The 16,405-nt window shown below is 45.9% G+C and overlaps 1 protein-coding gene across 1 annotated transcript in view; it reads right to left on the bottom strand.

The window, feature by feature from the left end:
* Positions 1-16,405, bottom strand: part of LOC115475119 (lymphocyte antigen 75-like) — a gene marked incomplete at its 5' end in the record, with an annotated part of 231,824 nt that overhangs the window by 92,432 nt on the left and 122,987 nt on the right. Inside the window, 1 exon segment of the mRNA XM_030210860.1 lies at positions 7,494-7,679. Coding sequence (XP_030066720.1) covers positions 7,494-7,679 — 186 coding nt within the window.

Below are 16,405 nucleotides of genomic sequence, written 5' to 3'. Positions count from 1 at the left end.
AAACAGGTTCTGAAGAACTGACTGCCCGAACCGACTGTCGCGTCGGGTATCCTGCTGCAGGCAGTAATGAGATGTGAATGTGTGGACAGATGACCACGTCGCAGCTTTGCAAATTTCTTCAATGGAGGCTGACTTCAAGTGGGCTACCGACGCAGCCATGGCTCTAACATTATGAGCCGTGACATGACCCTCAAGAGCCAGCCCCGCCTGGGCGTAAGTGAAGGAAATGCAATCTGCTAGCCAATTGGATATGGTGCGCTTCCCTACAGCCACTCCCCTCCTATTGGGATCAAAAGAAACAAACAATTGGGCGGACTGTCTGTGGGGCTGGGTCCGCTCCAGGTAGAAGGCCAATGCTCTCTTGCAGTCCAATGTGTGCAGCTGACGTTCAGCAGGGCAGGAATGAGGACGGGGAAAGAATGTTGGCAAGACAATTGACTGGTTCAGATGGAACTCCGACACGACCTTTGGCAAGAACTTAGGGTGAGTGCGGAGGACTACTCTGTTATGATGAAATTTGGTGTAAGGGGCCTGGGCTACCAGGGCCTGAAGCTCACTGACTCTACGAGCTGAAGTAACTGCCACCAAGAAAATGACCTTCCAGGTCAAGTACTTCAGATGGCAGGAATTCAGTGGCTCAAAAGGAGGTTTCATCAGCTGGGTGAGAACGACATTGAGATCCCATGACACTGTAGGAGGCTTGACAGGGGGCTTTGACAAAAGCAAACCTCTCATGAAGCGAACAACTAAAGGCTGTCCTGAGATCGGCTTACCTTCCACACGGTAATGGTATGCACTGATTGCACTAAGGTGAACTCTTACAGAGTTGGTCTTGAGGCCAGACTCAGACAAGTGCAGAAGGTATTCAAGCAGGGTCTGTGTAGGACAAGAGCGAGGATCTAGGGCCTTGCTGTCACACCAGACGGCAAACCTCCTCCAATGGAAGAAGTAACTTCTCTTAGTGGAGTCTTTCCTGGAAGCAAGCAAGATGCGGGAGACACCCTCTGACAGACCCAAAGAGGCAAAGTCTACGCCCTCAACATCCAGGCCGTGAGAGCCAGAGACTGGAGGTTGGGATGCAGAAGCGCCCCCTCGTCCTGTGTGATGAGGGTCGGAAAACACTCCAATCTCCACGGTTCTTCGGAGGATAACTCCAGAAGAAGGGGGAACCAGATCTGACGCGGCCAAAAAGGAGCAATCAGAATCATGGTGCCTCGGTCTTGCTTGAGTTTCAACAAAGTCTTCCCCACCAGAGGGATGGGAGGATAAGCATACAGCAGGCCCTCCCCCCAATCCAGGAGGAAGGCATCCGATGCTAGTCTGCCGGAGGCCTGAAGCCTGGAACAGAACTGAGGGACTTTGTGGTTCGCTTGAGATGCGAAGAGATCCACCAAGGGGGTGCCCCACGCTTGGAAGATCTGTCGCACTACCCTGGAACTGAGCGACCACTCGTGAGGTTGCATAATCCTGCTCAACCTGTCGGCCAGACTGTTGTTTACGCCTGCCAGATATGTGGCTTGGAGCACCATGCCGAGACGGCGAGCCCAGAGCCACATGCTGACGGCTTCCTGACACAGGGGGCGAGATCCGGTGCCCCCCTGCTTGTTGACATAGTACATGGCAACCTGGTTGTCTGTCTGAATTTGGATAATTTGGTGGGACAGCCGATCTCTGAAAGCCTTCAGAGCGTTCCAGATCGCTCGCAACTCCAGAAGATTGATCTGTAGATCGCGTTCTTGGAGGGACCAACTTCCTTGGGTGTGAAGCCCATCGACATGAGCTCCCCATCCCAGGAGAGACGCATCCGTGGTCAGCACTTTTTGCGGCTGAGGAATTTGGAAGGGACGTCCCAGAGTCAAATTGGAGCAAATCGTCCACCAATACAGGGATTTGAGAAAACTCGTGGACAGATGGATCACGTCCTCTAGTCCCCCAGCGGCCTGATACCACTGGGAGGCTAGGGTCCATTGAGCAGATCGCATGTGAAGACGGGCCATGGGAGTCACATGAACTGTGGAGGCCATGTGGCCCAGCAATCTCAACATCTGCCGAGCTGTGATCTGCTGGGACGCACGCACCCGCGAGACGAGGGACAACAAGTTGTTGGCTCTCGCCTCCGGGAGATAGGCGCGAGCAGTCCGAGAATCCAGCAGGGCTCCTATGAATTCGAGTTTCTGCACTGGGAGAAGATGGGACTTTGGGTAATTTATCACAAACCCCAGTAGCTCCAGGAGGCGAATAGTCATCTGCATGGACTGCAGGGCTCCTGCCTCGGATGTGTTCTTCACCAGCCAATCGTCGAGATATGGGAACACGTGCACCCCCAGCCTGCGAAGTGCCGCTGCTACCACAGCTAGGCACTTCGTGAACACCCTGGGAGCAGAGGCGAGCCCAAAGGGTAGCACACAGTACTGGAAGTGGCGTGTGCCCAACTGAAATCGCAGATACTGTCTGTGAGCTGGCAGTATCGGGATGTGTGTGTAGGCATCCTTCAAGTCCAGAGAGCATAGCCAATCGTTTTGCTGAATCATGGGGAGAAGGGTGCCCAGGGAAAGCATCCTGAACTTTTCTTTTACGAGATATTTGTTCAGGGCCCTTAGGTCTAGGATGGGACGCATCCCCCCTGTTTTCTTTTCCACAAGGAAGTACCTGGAATAGAATCCCAGCCCTTCTTGCCCGGATGGCACGGGCTCGACCGCATTGGCGCTGAGAAGGGCGGAGAGTTCCTCTGCAAGTACCTGCTTGTGCTGGAAGCTGTAAGACTGAGCTCCCGGTGGACAATTTGGAGGTTTTGAGGCCAAATTGAGGGTGTATCCTTGCCGGACTATTTGCAGAACCCACTGGTCGGAGGTTATGAGAGGCCACCTTTGGTGAAAAGCTTTCAACCTCCCCCCGACCGGCAGGTCGCCCGGCACTGACACTTGGATGTCGGCTATGCTCTGCTGGAGCCAGTCAAAAGCTCGCCCCTTGCTTTTGCTGGGGAGCCGAGGGGCCTTGCTGAGGCGCACGCTGCTGACGAGAGCGAGCGCGCTGGGGCTTAGCCTGGGCCGCAGGCTGTCGGGAAGGAGGATTGTACCTACGCTTACCAGAAGCATAGGGACCAGTCTTCCTTCCCCCGAAAAATCTTCTACCTGTAGAGGCTGAAGGCTGCCGGCGGGAGAACTTGTCGAAAGCGGTGTCCCGCTGGTGGAGAGACTCTACCACCTGCTCGACTTTTTCTCCAAAAATGTTGTCCGCACGGCAAGGCGAGTCCGCAATCCGCTGCTGGAGTCTATTCTCCAGGTCGGCGGCACGCAGCCATGAGAGCCTGCGCATCACCACACCTTGAGCAGCGGCCCTGGACGCAACATCAAAAGTGTCATAAACTCCTCTGGCCAGGAATTTTCTGCAAGCCTTCAGCTGCCTGACCACCTCCTGAAAAGGCTTGGCTTGCTCAGGGGGAAGAGCATCAACCAAGCCCGCCAACTGCCGCACATTGTTCCGCATGTGTATGCTCGTGTAGAGCTGGTAAGACTGGATCTTGGCCACGAGCATAGAAGAATGGTAGGCCTTCCTCCCAAAGGAGTCTAAGGTTCTAGGGTCTTTGCCCGGGGGCGCCGAAGCATGCTCCCTAGAACTCTTAGCCTTCTTTAGGGCCAAATCCACAACTCCAGAGTCATGAGGCAACTGGGTGCGCATCAGCTCTGGGTCCCCATGGATCCGGTACTGGGACTCGATCTTCTTGGGAATGTGGGGATTACTTAGTGGCTTGGTCCAGTTCGCAAGCAATGTCTTTTTCAGGACATGGTGCAAGGGAACAGTGGACGCTTCCTTAGGTGGAGAAGGATAGTCCAGGAGCTCAAACATTTCAGCCCTGGGCTCGTCCTCCACAACCACCGGGAAGGGGATGGCCGTAGACATCTCCCGGACAAAGGAAGCAAAAGACAGACTCTCGGGAGGAGAAAGCTGTCTTTCAGGAGAGGGAGTAGGATCAGAAGGAAGACCCTCAGACTCCTCGTCAGAGAAATATCTGGGGTCCTCCTCTTCCTCCCACGAGGCCTCACCCTCGGTGTCAGACACAAGTTCACGGACCTGTGTCTGCAACCTCGCCCTGCTCGACTCGGTGGAACCCCGTCCACGGTGGGGGCGTCGAGAGGTAGACTCCCTCACCCGCATCGGCGAAGCTCCCTCCGCCGACGTAGTCGGGGAGCCTTCCTGGGAGGTGGCCGCGGTCGGCACCGCACGCGGTACCGACGTCGGGGACCTCAACCTGGGCGATGGACCAGCCGGCGCCACGCTCGACGGTACCGGAGGCGCAAGCACCGCCGGTACCGGAGGGGTAGGGCGCAACAGCTCTCCCAGAATCTCTGGGAGAACGGCCCGGAGGCTCTCGTTTAGAGCGGCTGCAGAGAAAGGCTGAGAGGTCGATGCAGGCGTCGACGCCAGAACCTGTTCCGGGCGAGAAGGCTGTTCCGGGCTGTCCAGAGTGGAGCGCATCGACACCTCCTGAACAGAGGGTGAGCGGTCCTCTCGGTGCCGATGCCTGCTGGGTGCCGAATCCCTCGGCGACCCAGAGCTCTCGGTGCCGACGCGGGGAGGAGACCGGTGTCGAAGCTTCTTCGACTTCTTCCGAAGCATGTCACCGGAGCTCCCCGGCACCGACGAGGAGGACATAGAATCCATTCGTCGCTTCCTCGGGGCCGAGACCGAAGAGGGTCGATCCCGGGGGGGCTGTACCGCAGGAGCCCTCAGGGTAGGAGGAGACCCACCCGAAGGCTCACCGCCACCAGCAGGGGAATGGACAGCCCTCACCTGCACTCCTGACGATGCACCTCCGTCCGACGACATCAGCAGACGAAGTCTCGGTACCACCGACGTCGATACAGTCGCCCGATGCCTCGGCGCCGATGCAGAGGTCCGATGCCTCGATGCAGTTGATGGAGCGGCAGCCAAGGAAGATGGTCCGGACGCCGACGACGTCGATGCACTCGATGCCTCCGGTGCCGATGCCGACGAAGAGCCCGAGAACAAAACGTTCCACTGGGCTAATCTCGCTACCTGAGTCCGCCTTTGTAACAGGGAACACAGACTGCAGTTCTGAGGGCGGTGCTGGGCCCCTAGACACTGAAGACACACAGAGTGCCTATCAGTGAGCGAGATTACCCGGGCGCACTGGGTGCACTTCTTGAAGCCGCTGGAAGGCTTCGATGTCATGGGCGGAAAAATCACGCCGGCGAAATCAAAAGCCGAAATGGCGAAAATTGAAGCACCAAAATTTAGAGGGAGAAAAATCTCGACCGAGGCCAAAAGAGGCCTACCCCGACAACGAAAGAAAACTTACGGGGCAAAAACTAAGAAATACGGGAAGGGCAGAAAACCCGAAAGGGTCTTCCGGAATACTACCGGAGCGCTTCCCGAACTTTTCTCAAGGAAAAAAAGGACAAAAACACGTCGAAAAGGACGCGCGAGGTCGACTCTCTGGGGCACGAACGGCGTAACACGACCGTACCGAGTGCGGACGAAAGAAGACTGGCCGGCTCGAGCCGGTTTCGGGCGGGAAGACGGCCGCGCATGCGCGGTGCGCATGGGCGCGCGAGGACTAGCAAAGGCCTTTGCTAGTAAACTTTCCGATGGAGGGGGCTGCCGAGGACGTCAACCCATCAGTGAGAACAAGCAGCCTGCTTGTCCTCGGAGAATATAGTATTAGACTCTGGAAGCTTCGAAGCAAGGAATGGGGTTGACCAACGTGCAAAATTCCTGCCATGCCGGGAACCACAGGACAGAGCACAGGAGACTCCTGCTCCTGACATAAAAACAAAAAGTGGCAGTCTGCGCCCTACACTGCCTCCACTATAAAGCAGCTGAAAAAAAATATACAGTCTGCTCCCGCACACTCAAAAACTCTTGTTCTGCAAGGGCGGTTTGTCCTCACAGCACTACCGAAGAGGCCGACGGAACGATAGAAGACTGCTGCTAGAAAGGTATGGGCCGCTCCTCCGCAACTACAAACCCAAACAAAATGGCGGAGTTTCCCCCGCTGAAAACCCAAGCGGTGCAGAAAGCCGCTAATGCCGCACTCAAAACCAGCACTGCTGAAAAACCGCACTAAACTGAGAAGTCCTCTTACTTCCTCTTTTTTAATAAATGGAACCCCGCTGCTCCAAGGTGAACTGACGTCACACTAGAACGAGAACCCCCGCAGCAGTAAACACCTCACCACCAGAAAAGACATGACACCAGAACCCCTAACCAGAACACAGGAAGAGGATCCCTAACATGAACCTGCAAGAAGACAGCTACGACAGCAAGCTATAGCCACTGCACCTGCCTAGTACTGAATTCTTTTTTTTTCTTTTATCATATAGTGACTGTTCCCTGCGGCTCTGCAAACTCCCTTCCCTCGAAGGGGTTGAGACCAGCAACGGACCAGAGTCTACTCTGAGCCCTCAGACATACAGGGAAAGCTCAGGGATAGGAGGGAGGGACCCGGCCATCCCAGTGTAGCACCCCCGAAGCAATAGAGAACCCCATGGGCCTTAACCTCTGCCAGAAGATAACCAAAACGGCACACAGATGTATGAGAGAAAAGAAAACTTCAATCTTTTTAGTCTGAGAAAAGAAATAGGTATTTCTACCTGAGCTAGCAGAAATTAGAAAGGAAAAACAGAATAGACATTTTGAGACCAAGGGGCTTACAACATCTACCACCTGCTGGAGACTGAGAATACTGAGGTTTCCAGGGGGCTGAGCACAGCTCTTACTGGCTGCCTCGAAATCAGTCTTCTCAGTCTCCACCTGCTGGTAGGCGTGCATAACCCAACAGTCATTATGGCCCGGTCCGGAGGGACGCTAAGGAAAAGGTACTTTTCTGGGAAGAATTTAAGAATTCTGTGATGGAACTCCCAAGCTATCAAAGAAAGAAGGCTGGATCATTACAGATGCTCAAATAACACATCAGGAGGTTATATTGCTAGAGATAGTTAATAGGATAATTTTATCCTATGCCTGAAAAAAGGGTAAATAAAACTATATATGCATTAGTGGAAATACAATGCATGCTGGTGTATTGGGATCCCTCAATATTATGGCATGATCTCCAATGACTGTAGTGGAAACTTGCCTTATCATAATGTGTGGATGGTTTTGTTACACTCATGTACCACCCAAAAGTTGCAAATCACTTAAATGCAGAATTCAGAAAAGGCACATAGAGTACTAGCTATAAAGACTTTTTAATAAACGTTCTCTCTTTTCTTCTACCTCAGATTTTTTTTAAGACAAAAAAAAACTTTACAAGAGGAAACATTCATGCCTAAAACAATTTAACACATATTGCCCCTTAAATACAGACAGAATAGCTAAGGAAACAACCAGTTTTATAAAATTCATAAACGATCCTTAGCTGTAAAGGATGCACAAGGATCAACTTGGGACTACATTGCAGTTTTACGGTCGTTATCAGCCTTCAAATTTGTTTCTCTGGTTCCCCCCCAAATTGTTTCAAAATCACTTACCTCTTTCAATTTTACATGTAACGATGCTATGCTGCTTAAAGTAGTCAGCTTGATCAGAACTAAGTAAATCCCAGGAACCATCCAAGCTTACACCAGCATAAAAACTATTATTTTTTACAAGAGGTCTTCCAGATCTCCAGTTTGAATAGGTCAAGTAAGTCTTATCATGCCATTGTAGATGGTTTTCTAGCAAAAATAAAATCCCTTTATTAAGAACCATTAAATTACTTCATACATACAGCATGTAATTAAGAACCATTACATGACTTCATACATACAGAATGTAAATAACCATGGGTAACCATGGGCTCGATACTCAAAAATTGCTGAGATCCTAAAATCTATGCTCTTAAGTTAGGCTCAAATATATCCTGTATTTTCTGCCAAACTTAGGAGTCTAAGGGTCCTGTTTATTAAGGCGCGTTAGCGTTTTTAATGCGCCTACAATTAGTGTGCACGTTAACCATGTAGGCGCCTATAGGGATATTGTAGGTGCATACATGGTTAACATGCACACATGTTTAACACGCGTTAAACACGCACCTATAACGCGGCTTGGTAAACAGGGCCCTTAGTTTTCAGATAAAAATCCATTTTAGGAGCTTAAAATTTAAGCTTATAAATTTAGATTTGCCATATTTGCCTAAATTTATGAGCCTAGTGCTGAAACACTAGAAAATAAATTTCAGGAAAATATCTTTTTCTTCAACAAACTTGGATTAATCTAATAGAATTTACAACCCTGAATTGGAATATAACCTTGCAATATTTCCCTCACATAGGACTTGGCTGAAATGTGTACTTCACTGTCCACAAAGAAATGTCATCTGGCACTGCTCTCAACGCCGATGGCAAATTAGGATATGAAATTGACTGTTTTGGGAAGAAAAGCCCCAACAGAAGTAACCTGTCCTTTCTGCTTTCTCTCAGCAAATGGTATGGCTGGCTGTGAACTCTGACCCAAGTTCTCACCAGACAACACGATTTTTGTTTTTATGATGAGATTGGGTGTTTCTTATAGATGTTTGAATGCTGATCACAGAAACATCAACATTTTTCTGTAATATATAGTTTTCCAGAAAAACCACTAACAAACAAACAGTCAGTTTAAATTATGAAGTGTGTTATAATCATTAAGTGATAATTATTGGTGTATATATATATATATATATACAGTGGGGGAAATAAGTATTTGATCCCTTGCTGATTTTGTAAGTTTGCCCACTGACAAAGACATGAGCAGCCCATAATTGAAGGGTAGGTTATTGGTAACAGTGAGAGATAGCACATCACAAATTAAATCCGGAAAATCACATTGTGGAAAGTATATGAATTTATTTGCATTCTGCAGAGGGAAATAAGTATTTGATCCCCCACCAACCAGTAAGAGATCTGGCCCTACAGACCAGGTAGATGCTCCAAATCAACTCGTTACCTGCATGACAGACAGCTGTCGGCAATGGTCACCTGTATGAAAGACACCTGTCCACAGACTCAGTGAATCAGTCAGACTCTAACCTCTACAAAATGGCCAAGAGCAAGGAGCTGTTTAAGGATGTCAGGGACAAGATCATACACCTGCACAAGGCTGGAATGGGCTACAAAACCATCAGTAAGACGCTGGGCGAGAAGGAGACAACTGTTGGTGCCATAGTAAGAAAATGGAAGAAGTACAAAATGACTGTCAATCGACAAAGATCTGGGGCTCCACGCAAAATCTCACCTCGTGGGGTATCCTTGATCATGAGGAAGGTTAGAAATCAGCCTACAACTACAAGGGGGGAACTTGTCAATGATCTCAAGGCAGCTGGGACCACTGTCACCACGAAAACCATTGGTAACACATTACGACATAACGGATTGCAATCCTGCAGTGCCCGCAAGGTCCCCCTGCTCCGGAAGGCACATGTGACGGCCCGTCTGAAGTTTGCCAGTGAACACCTGGATGATGCCGAGAGTGATTGGGAGAAGGTGCTGTGGTCAGATGAGACAAAATTGAGCTCTTTGGCATGAACTCAACTCGCCGTGTTTGGAGGAAGAGAAATGCTGCCTATGACCCAAAGAACACCGTCCCCACTGTCAAGCATGGAGGTGAAATGTTATGTTTTGGGGGTGTTTCTCTGCTAAGGGCACAGGACTACTTCACCGCATCAATGGGAGAATGGATGGGGCCATGTACCGTACAATTCTGAGTGACAACCTCCTTCCCTCCGCCAGGGCCTTAAAAATGGGTCGTGGCTGGGTCTTCCAGCACGACAATGACCCAAAACATACAGCCAAGGCAACAAAGGAGTGGCTCAGGAAGAAGCACATTAGGGTCATGGAGTGGCCTAGCCAGTCACCAGACCTTAATCCCATTGAAAACTTATGGAGGGAGCTGAAGCTGCGAGTTGCCAAGCGACAGCCCAGAACTCTTAATGATTTAGAGATGATCTGCAAAGAGGAGTGGACCAAAATTCCTCCTGACATGTGTGCAAACCTCATCATCAACTACAGAAGACGTCTGACCGCTGTGCTTTCCAACAAGGGTTTTGCCACCAAGTATTAGGTCTTGTTTGCCAGAGGGATTAAATACTATTTCCCTCTGCAGAATGCAAATAAATTCATATACTTTCCACAATGTGATTTTCCGGATTTAATTTGTGATGTGCTATCTCTCACTGTTACCAATAACCTACCCTTCAATTATGGGCTGCTCATGTCTTTGTCAGTGGGCAAACTTACAAAATCAGCAAGGGATCAAATACTTATTTCCCCCACTGTATATATATATATATATATATATATATATATATATATATATATATATATATATATATATATATATATATATATATATATATATATATATATATATGACTAAATAATTATGATTGTGAGTTTACCATTTTGATTAAGAGCTGATTATGACACATTGTATTTTGTCAAATGGACATACACCTTTACATTACATTAAGATCCTCTAGCCCGCTACAACCAACAACTTCTAAGGTGATAACATTAAGAAAATGAGCATACTCCAGGTAACTATACAAAATAGATAGAAAATTTAAAGCCGAAATACTACATCTATAAATTACAGAACATATTTTCTGAAAAGAAAAGTCTTTAGTAATATCCAAAACTCTGAATAATGTTCCTTATGTTTTAAAAAAGATGGAAGAGAATTCCAGCTATTAGCCGCTTGGTAAGTTAGAGAAAACCTAGTCAAAAAAGATTTCTGGTAGCTCTCCCATAGTTCCTGTTAAAGAAGACAAAATGATAAGTACATAAGTATTGCCATACTAGGAAAGACCAAAGGTCCATAAAGCCCAGCATCCTGTTTCCAACAGTGGCCAATCCAGGTCACAAATACCTGGCAAGATCCCAAAAAAGCACAAAACATTCTATACTGCTTATCCCATTAATAGTGGATTTTCCCTAAGACCAATTTAATAATGGTCTATGGACTTTTCCTTTAGGAAGCCGCCCAGACCTTTTTAAAAATCCGCTAAGCTAATCACTTTTACCACATTCTCTGGCAACAAATTCCAGAGTTTATTACATGTTTCTCTGATTCGTTTTAAATTTACTACATTGTAGCTTCATCGCATGCCCCCTAGTCGTATTTTTGAAAAGCGTAAACAGACACTTCACATCTACCTGTTCAACTCCAATCATTATTTTATAGACCTCTATCATATCTCCCCTCAGCCGCCTTTTCTCCAAGCTGAAGAGCCCTAGCCGCTTTTGCCTTTCCTCATAGGGAAGTCGTCCCATCCCCTTTATCATTTTCATCGCCCTTCTCTGTACCTTTTCTAATTCCACTATATCTTTTTTGAAATGCGACGACCAGAATTGAACACAATATTTGAGGTACGGTCGCACCATGGAGCGATACAAGGGCATTATAACATCCTCATTTTTGTTTTCCATTCCTTTCCTAATAATACCTAACATTCTATTTGCTTTCTTAGCTGCAGCAGCACACTGAACTGAAGGTTTCAACTTATTATCAACGACGACACCTAGATCCCTTTCTTGGTCTGTGACTTCTAACGTGGAACCTTGCATGACGTAGCTACAATTCGGGTTCCTTTTTCCCACATGCATCACTTTCCACTTGCTCACATTAAACGTCATCTGCCATTTAGATGCCCAGTCTCCCAGTCTGGTAAGGTCCTCTTGTAATTTTTCACAATCCTCCCGCGTTTTAACCACTTTGAATAACTTTGTGTCATCAGCAAATTTAATTACCTCACTAGTTACACCCATCTCTAGGTCACTTATAAATATGTTAAAAAGCAGCAGTCCCAGCACAGACCCCTGGGGAACCCCACTAACTACCCTTCTCCATTGAGAATACTGACCATTAAACCCTACTCTCTGTTTTCTTTTAACCAGTTTTTAATCCACAATAGAACACTACCTCCTATCCCATGACTCTTCAATTTCCTCTGGAGTCTTCCATGAGGTACTTTGTCAAACGCCTTCTGAAAATCCAGATACACAATATCAACCGGCCCACCTTTATCCACATGTTGTTCACCCCTTCAAAGAATGCAGTAGATTGGCGAGGCAAAATTTCCCTTCACTAAATCCATGTTGACTTTGTCTCATTAATCCATGCTTTTGAATATGCTCTGTAATTTGTTCCTAATAATAGTCTCTACCATTTTGCCCAGCACCGATGTCAGACTCATCGGTCTATAATTTCCTGGATCTCCTCTGGAACCTTTTTTAAAAATCGGCGTTACATTGGCCACCCAATATAGTGGAGTGGAGGAGTGGCCTAGTGGTTAGAGCACCAGTCTTGCAATCCAGAGGTGGCTGGTTCAAATCCCGCTGCTGCTCCTTGTGATCTTGGGCAAGTCACTTAACCCTCCATTGTCTCAGGTACAAATTTAGATTGTGAGCCCTCCTGGGACAGAGAAATATCCAATGTACCTGAATGTAACTCACCTTGAGCTACTACTGAAAAAGGTGTGAGCAAAATCTAAATAAATAATAATTTTCCGGTACCACGCACAATTTTAAGGATAAATTACATATTACTAATAGATCTGCAAGCTCATTTTTCAGTTCTATCAGTACTCTGGGATGAATACCATCCGGTCCATGAGATTTGCTACTCTTCAGTTTGTAGAACTGCCCCATTACATCCTCCAGGTTTACAGAGAATTCATTAAGTTTCTCCGACTCGTCAGCTTCGAATACCATTTCCAGCACCAGTATCCCACCCAAATCTTCCTCGGTGAAGACCAAGCAAAGAATTTATTTAATCTCTCCGCTACGGCTTTGTCTTCCCTGATTGCCCCTTTTACTCCTCGGTCATCTAGAGATCCAACCGATTCTTTTGCCGGCTTCCTGCTTTTAATATACCTAAAAATCTTTTAGTATGTGTTTTTGCCTCCAACGCAATCTTTTTTTTTGAAGTCCCTCTTAGCCTTCCTTATCAGCGCTTTGCATTTGACTTGACATTAATATCCACAACCAATAAACTTATCAATATACCCATGGAATTTTCATCGTAAAATCATGGAAAAAAATCCCTGCCATATTACATTTTTGGAGAGGACAATAAAATATGGTCAAAGTGGACCCTCGAAAAATATCTACAGTATCTGACAGGATAAAATTTCTAATTGAGTTGAAACTATAAGAATCTAAAACTTTAATAGTAAAAAGACTTTTATATAAGTAATCCTTCCCCACGCTTGCCTTCTCTAGGGAGATGCAAAACTTTATACCCAGCCGGACAACTCAAATCTAGGATAATCTAACATTGGAATCCATGATTGTGTCATAGCTATGAAGCCCAGCTGTCCCTCTTCTAAAAACATTCAGATCAGCTGAGTCTTATTAATAACAGATCTCAGATTAATATAATGAAAGAGAATAGGAGTAAATGAAGAATTCAAATTTTCATGTTTCACCTTAATCAAATTCCTAAAATATGCATTTCAAGCTTTCCTATAGGAACTCGATAATCTATCTTTTCTTATTGAATAAAAACTTGGAATATTTCTTTGGATGTTGTAATGGAGATCTTTATAATTTTGTATTTAAGTTTTTTTGAATGTTAATTTATTTGCATTCATTACCTATGTTTGTCTTTTCCAATTATTGATGTTTTTACCCTGATGTAGCCTGAGGGCAAAACATGGCCATACAGGGTATATTCTGCAAAACATTTGCTTTTAAGGACATTTCAGTTGTGTGGAAAGCTCTGTGTTTTGTCTTTGGATTTCCTGTATTATGCACTGGCAAAGGAAAGAAGGTAGCAGAAGAAATTCTGCAATGCAGAAAACCAGCAAAATGACTAAGAATGATAAGTTGTTAGAAGTGACAGATGCTAACGAAACAGGACTAAAAGAGCAGGAGAATCTGTTTTGGGCATCATAGGAACATAAGTATTGCCATACTGGGACAGACGAAAGGTCCATCATTCTGTTTACAACAGTGACCAATCCTGGTTACAAGTACCTGGCAAGCTCCCAAAACAGTACAATACATTTTATGCTGCTTATCCTAGAAATAAAGTAGTGTGTTTTCCCCAAGTCCATTTTAATAATGGCTTATGGGCTTTTTCTTTTAGGAAGCTATCCAAACCTTTTTTTTAACTATAATCTAGTTAGGAAGGATAGAGAGGGTTGAAAAGGTGGGAGGAGTAGCTCTGTATGTGAGAAATGACATCGAGGCAACTGAAATGTCAGGGACCTGGGGAAAGGAAGAAGCAATATGGATCACCTTAAAAAGAGATGATAAAACCTCTGTACATGTCGGTGTTGTCTACAGACCTCCGATGCAATTGGAGGATCTAGATAAAGATCTGGTAGCAGTTGGGAAGAAGAGAGAGGTGCTGTTGCTGGGAGATTTCAATCTGCCGGATGTAGATTGGAAAGCTCCGTCTGCGGAATCGGAAAGAAGTAGAGAGATCGTGGATGCTTTTCAAAGTGCTCTGCTCAGACAAATGGTGACAGAACCACGAGGGAGGGAGGGATCTGGTGCTCACAAATGGGGATAGTGTGTCAAATGTCCGAGTGGGTGCCCACCTGGGCGGCAGTGACCAAACGGTTTGGTTTGATATGACGGCTGAAGTGGAGGGCGGCCACTCAAAAATCAAAGTCCTGGATTTCAAGCGTGCTGACTTTAGTAAATGAGGGAATACCTGAGGAAGGAGCTGATGGGATGGGAGGATGAACGAGAAGTGGAAGGGCAGTGGTCCAAGCTGAAAGAAGCTATAAATAGGGCCACAAACCTTTATGTAAAGAGAGTAAATAAAAGCAAGAGAAAAAGGAAACCGATATGGTTCTCCAAACAAGTGGCTGAGAAAATAAAGGCTAAAGAGTTGGCGTTCCTGAAATACAGAAAGACTCAAGAAGAGGAACACAGGGAGGAATACCGGAGGAAACTGAAAGAAGCCAAGAGAGAGATACGTCTGGCGAAAGCGGAAGAACAAATGACTAGAAATGTAAGGAGGGGTGACAAAACTTTTTTCAGGTATATTAGTGAAAGGAGGAAGACTAAAAAGGGAATTGTGAGACTGAAAGATGCTGAGAACCACTATATAGATAATGATGAAGAAAAAGCAAATTTGCTAAATAGATACTTTTGTTCTGTTTTCACAGAAGAAAATCCTGGAGCAGGACTTGATTTTTTTTTTAAATTTTTTATTTATAACCATTTAAATTTTTACAAGAGATAAAACAACTTGCTGGAAATACAGAGAAAGTAATATGTAGGAATTATTTCAGTCAGGTAATTCCATTCTCTTCCTTAGACCACTAAATAGGAGAGTGAAACAAGATAAGGAGATCAATTGAACAGTAAACAGAAAAAAAACCTGTGGTATTAACCTGATTATCCCCAGATATTACTCGTCCAATTCATTATTCCACATTGATCATCTGGTTGGCTTCTTCAAGGCCAATACAGTGTATAGTCAAATCATTTCATTGTAAACATACTTATTGTCCAATATTAGTTAGAAATAATACATCTGATTACATTCTCTTTTAAAAACCTGAAGTTATTTAACAATACTTATACTTAAGTCTCTAATTCAAATCCCACTGATTAAAGTAATCCCAGTCTTCATAGGCTTCACTCCTTTTAAAGTAATAATTTGAGGAAATATTTCTGAGGAAAACTTTAGGAGTCATACCCGGAACTCTGGGAAAAACAATAATCTCGATATTAATCATCTATAATAATATTCATTTTATTATTCAAAATTTCTGGTCTATTATCATTTTCAACATCATAACCACTTCTTGCTCATGTAGAATCATTTGTTATATCAATTTTTTTCTCTCAAAGGGTTCAGTTGAATTGTCCATGTAACTCTCTAATAAAATTATATCTGAAACAAAATTATTTACTGCCACCGTTAGGTCCCGAAGCGCCTTCCAGATGGTATTCAATGTAACCTCCATGGGAGCCAAAAACTCCAAGTTGATTTCTCATAGGTGTTTAGGAGTGGTTCCAACGATTCGGGTTCTGCTGTAAACGTCTTCCGTTTCAGCATATACCTCTAATTTACTCCTCCACTCCTTTGGGCATGGTGGTTGAATAATTCGGGAGCGATGGAGTTGTTTTTCCAGGTCCAAGAGCATCGATGCTCCTTCGCCGGCGCTAATCAAAGGACTCGCCAACCCTTTCATCTGTGGGCAGTTCTTCACACAGCGGTCCTGCACTTGCTGCTCAGGGGATAAAACGCTGGCCATTGGCGGCTGACCACCGGTTGTCCCCTTCCTCTTAGTTAAGGTAACTGCAATTGCAGAGAGGAAATTTATGTAAAGAAGACGAAACTTCAGAGGGCAGCTGGGCCGTTGGGCATACGAACTTCAGGTCACCATCTTACTACTCTCCCAGTTTGGGACACTCTTTGGTTTCTCCTCAGAGGCCTGTCTGATATGGGTAAGCCTTAA

This window comes from Microcaecilia unicolor, chromosome 7 (genome assembly GCF_901765095.1).
Source record: "Microcaecilia unicolor chromosome 7, aMicUni1.1, whole genome shotgun sequence".
NCBI lineage: Eukaryota > Metazoa > Chordata > Amphibia > Gymnophiona > Siphonopidae > Microcaecilia > Microcaecilia unicolor.
Note: the sequence above shows the minus strand (reverse complement) of the source record. Positions and strands in the feature narration are given on the sequence as shown.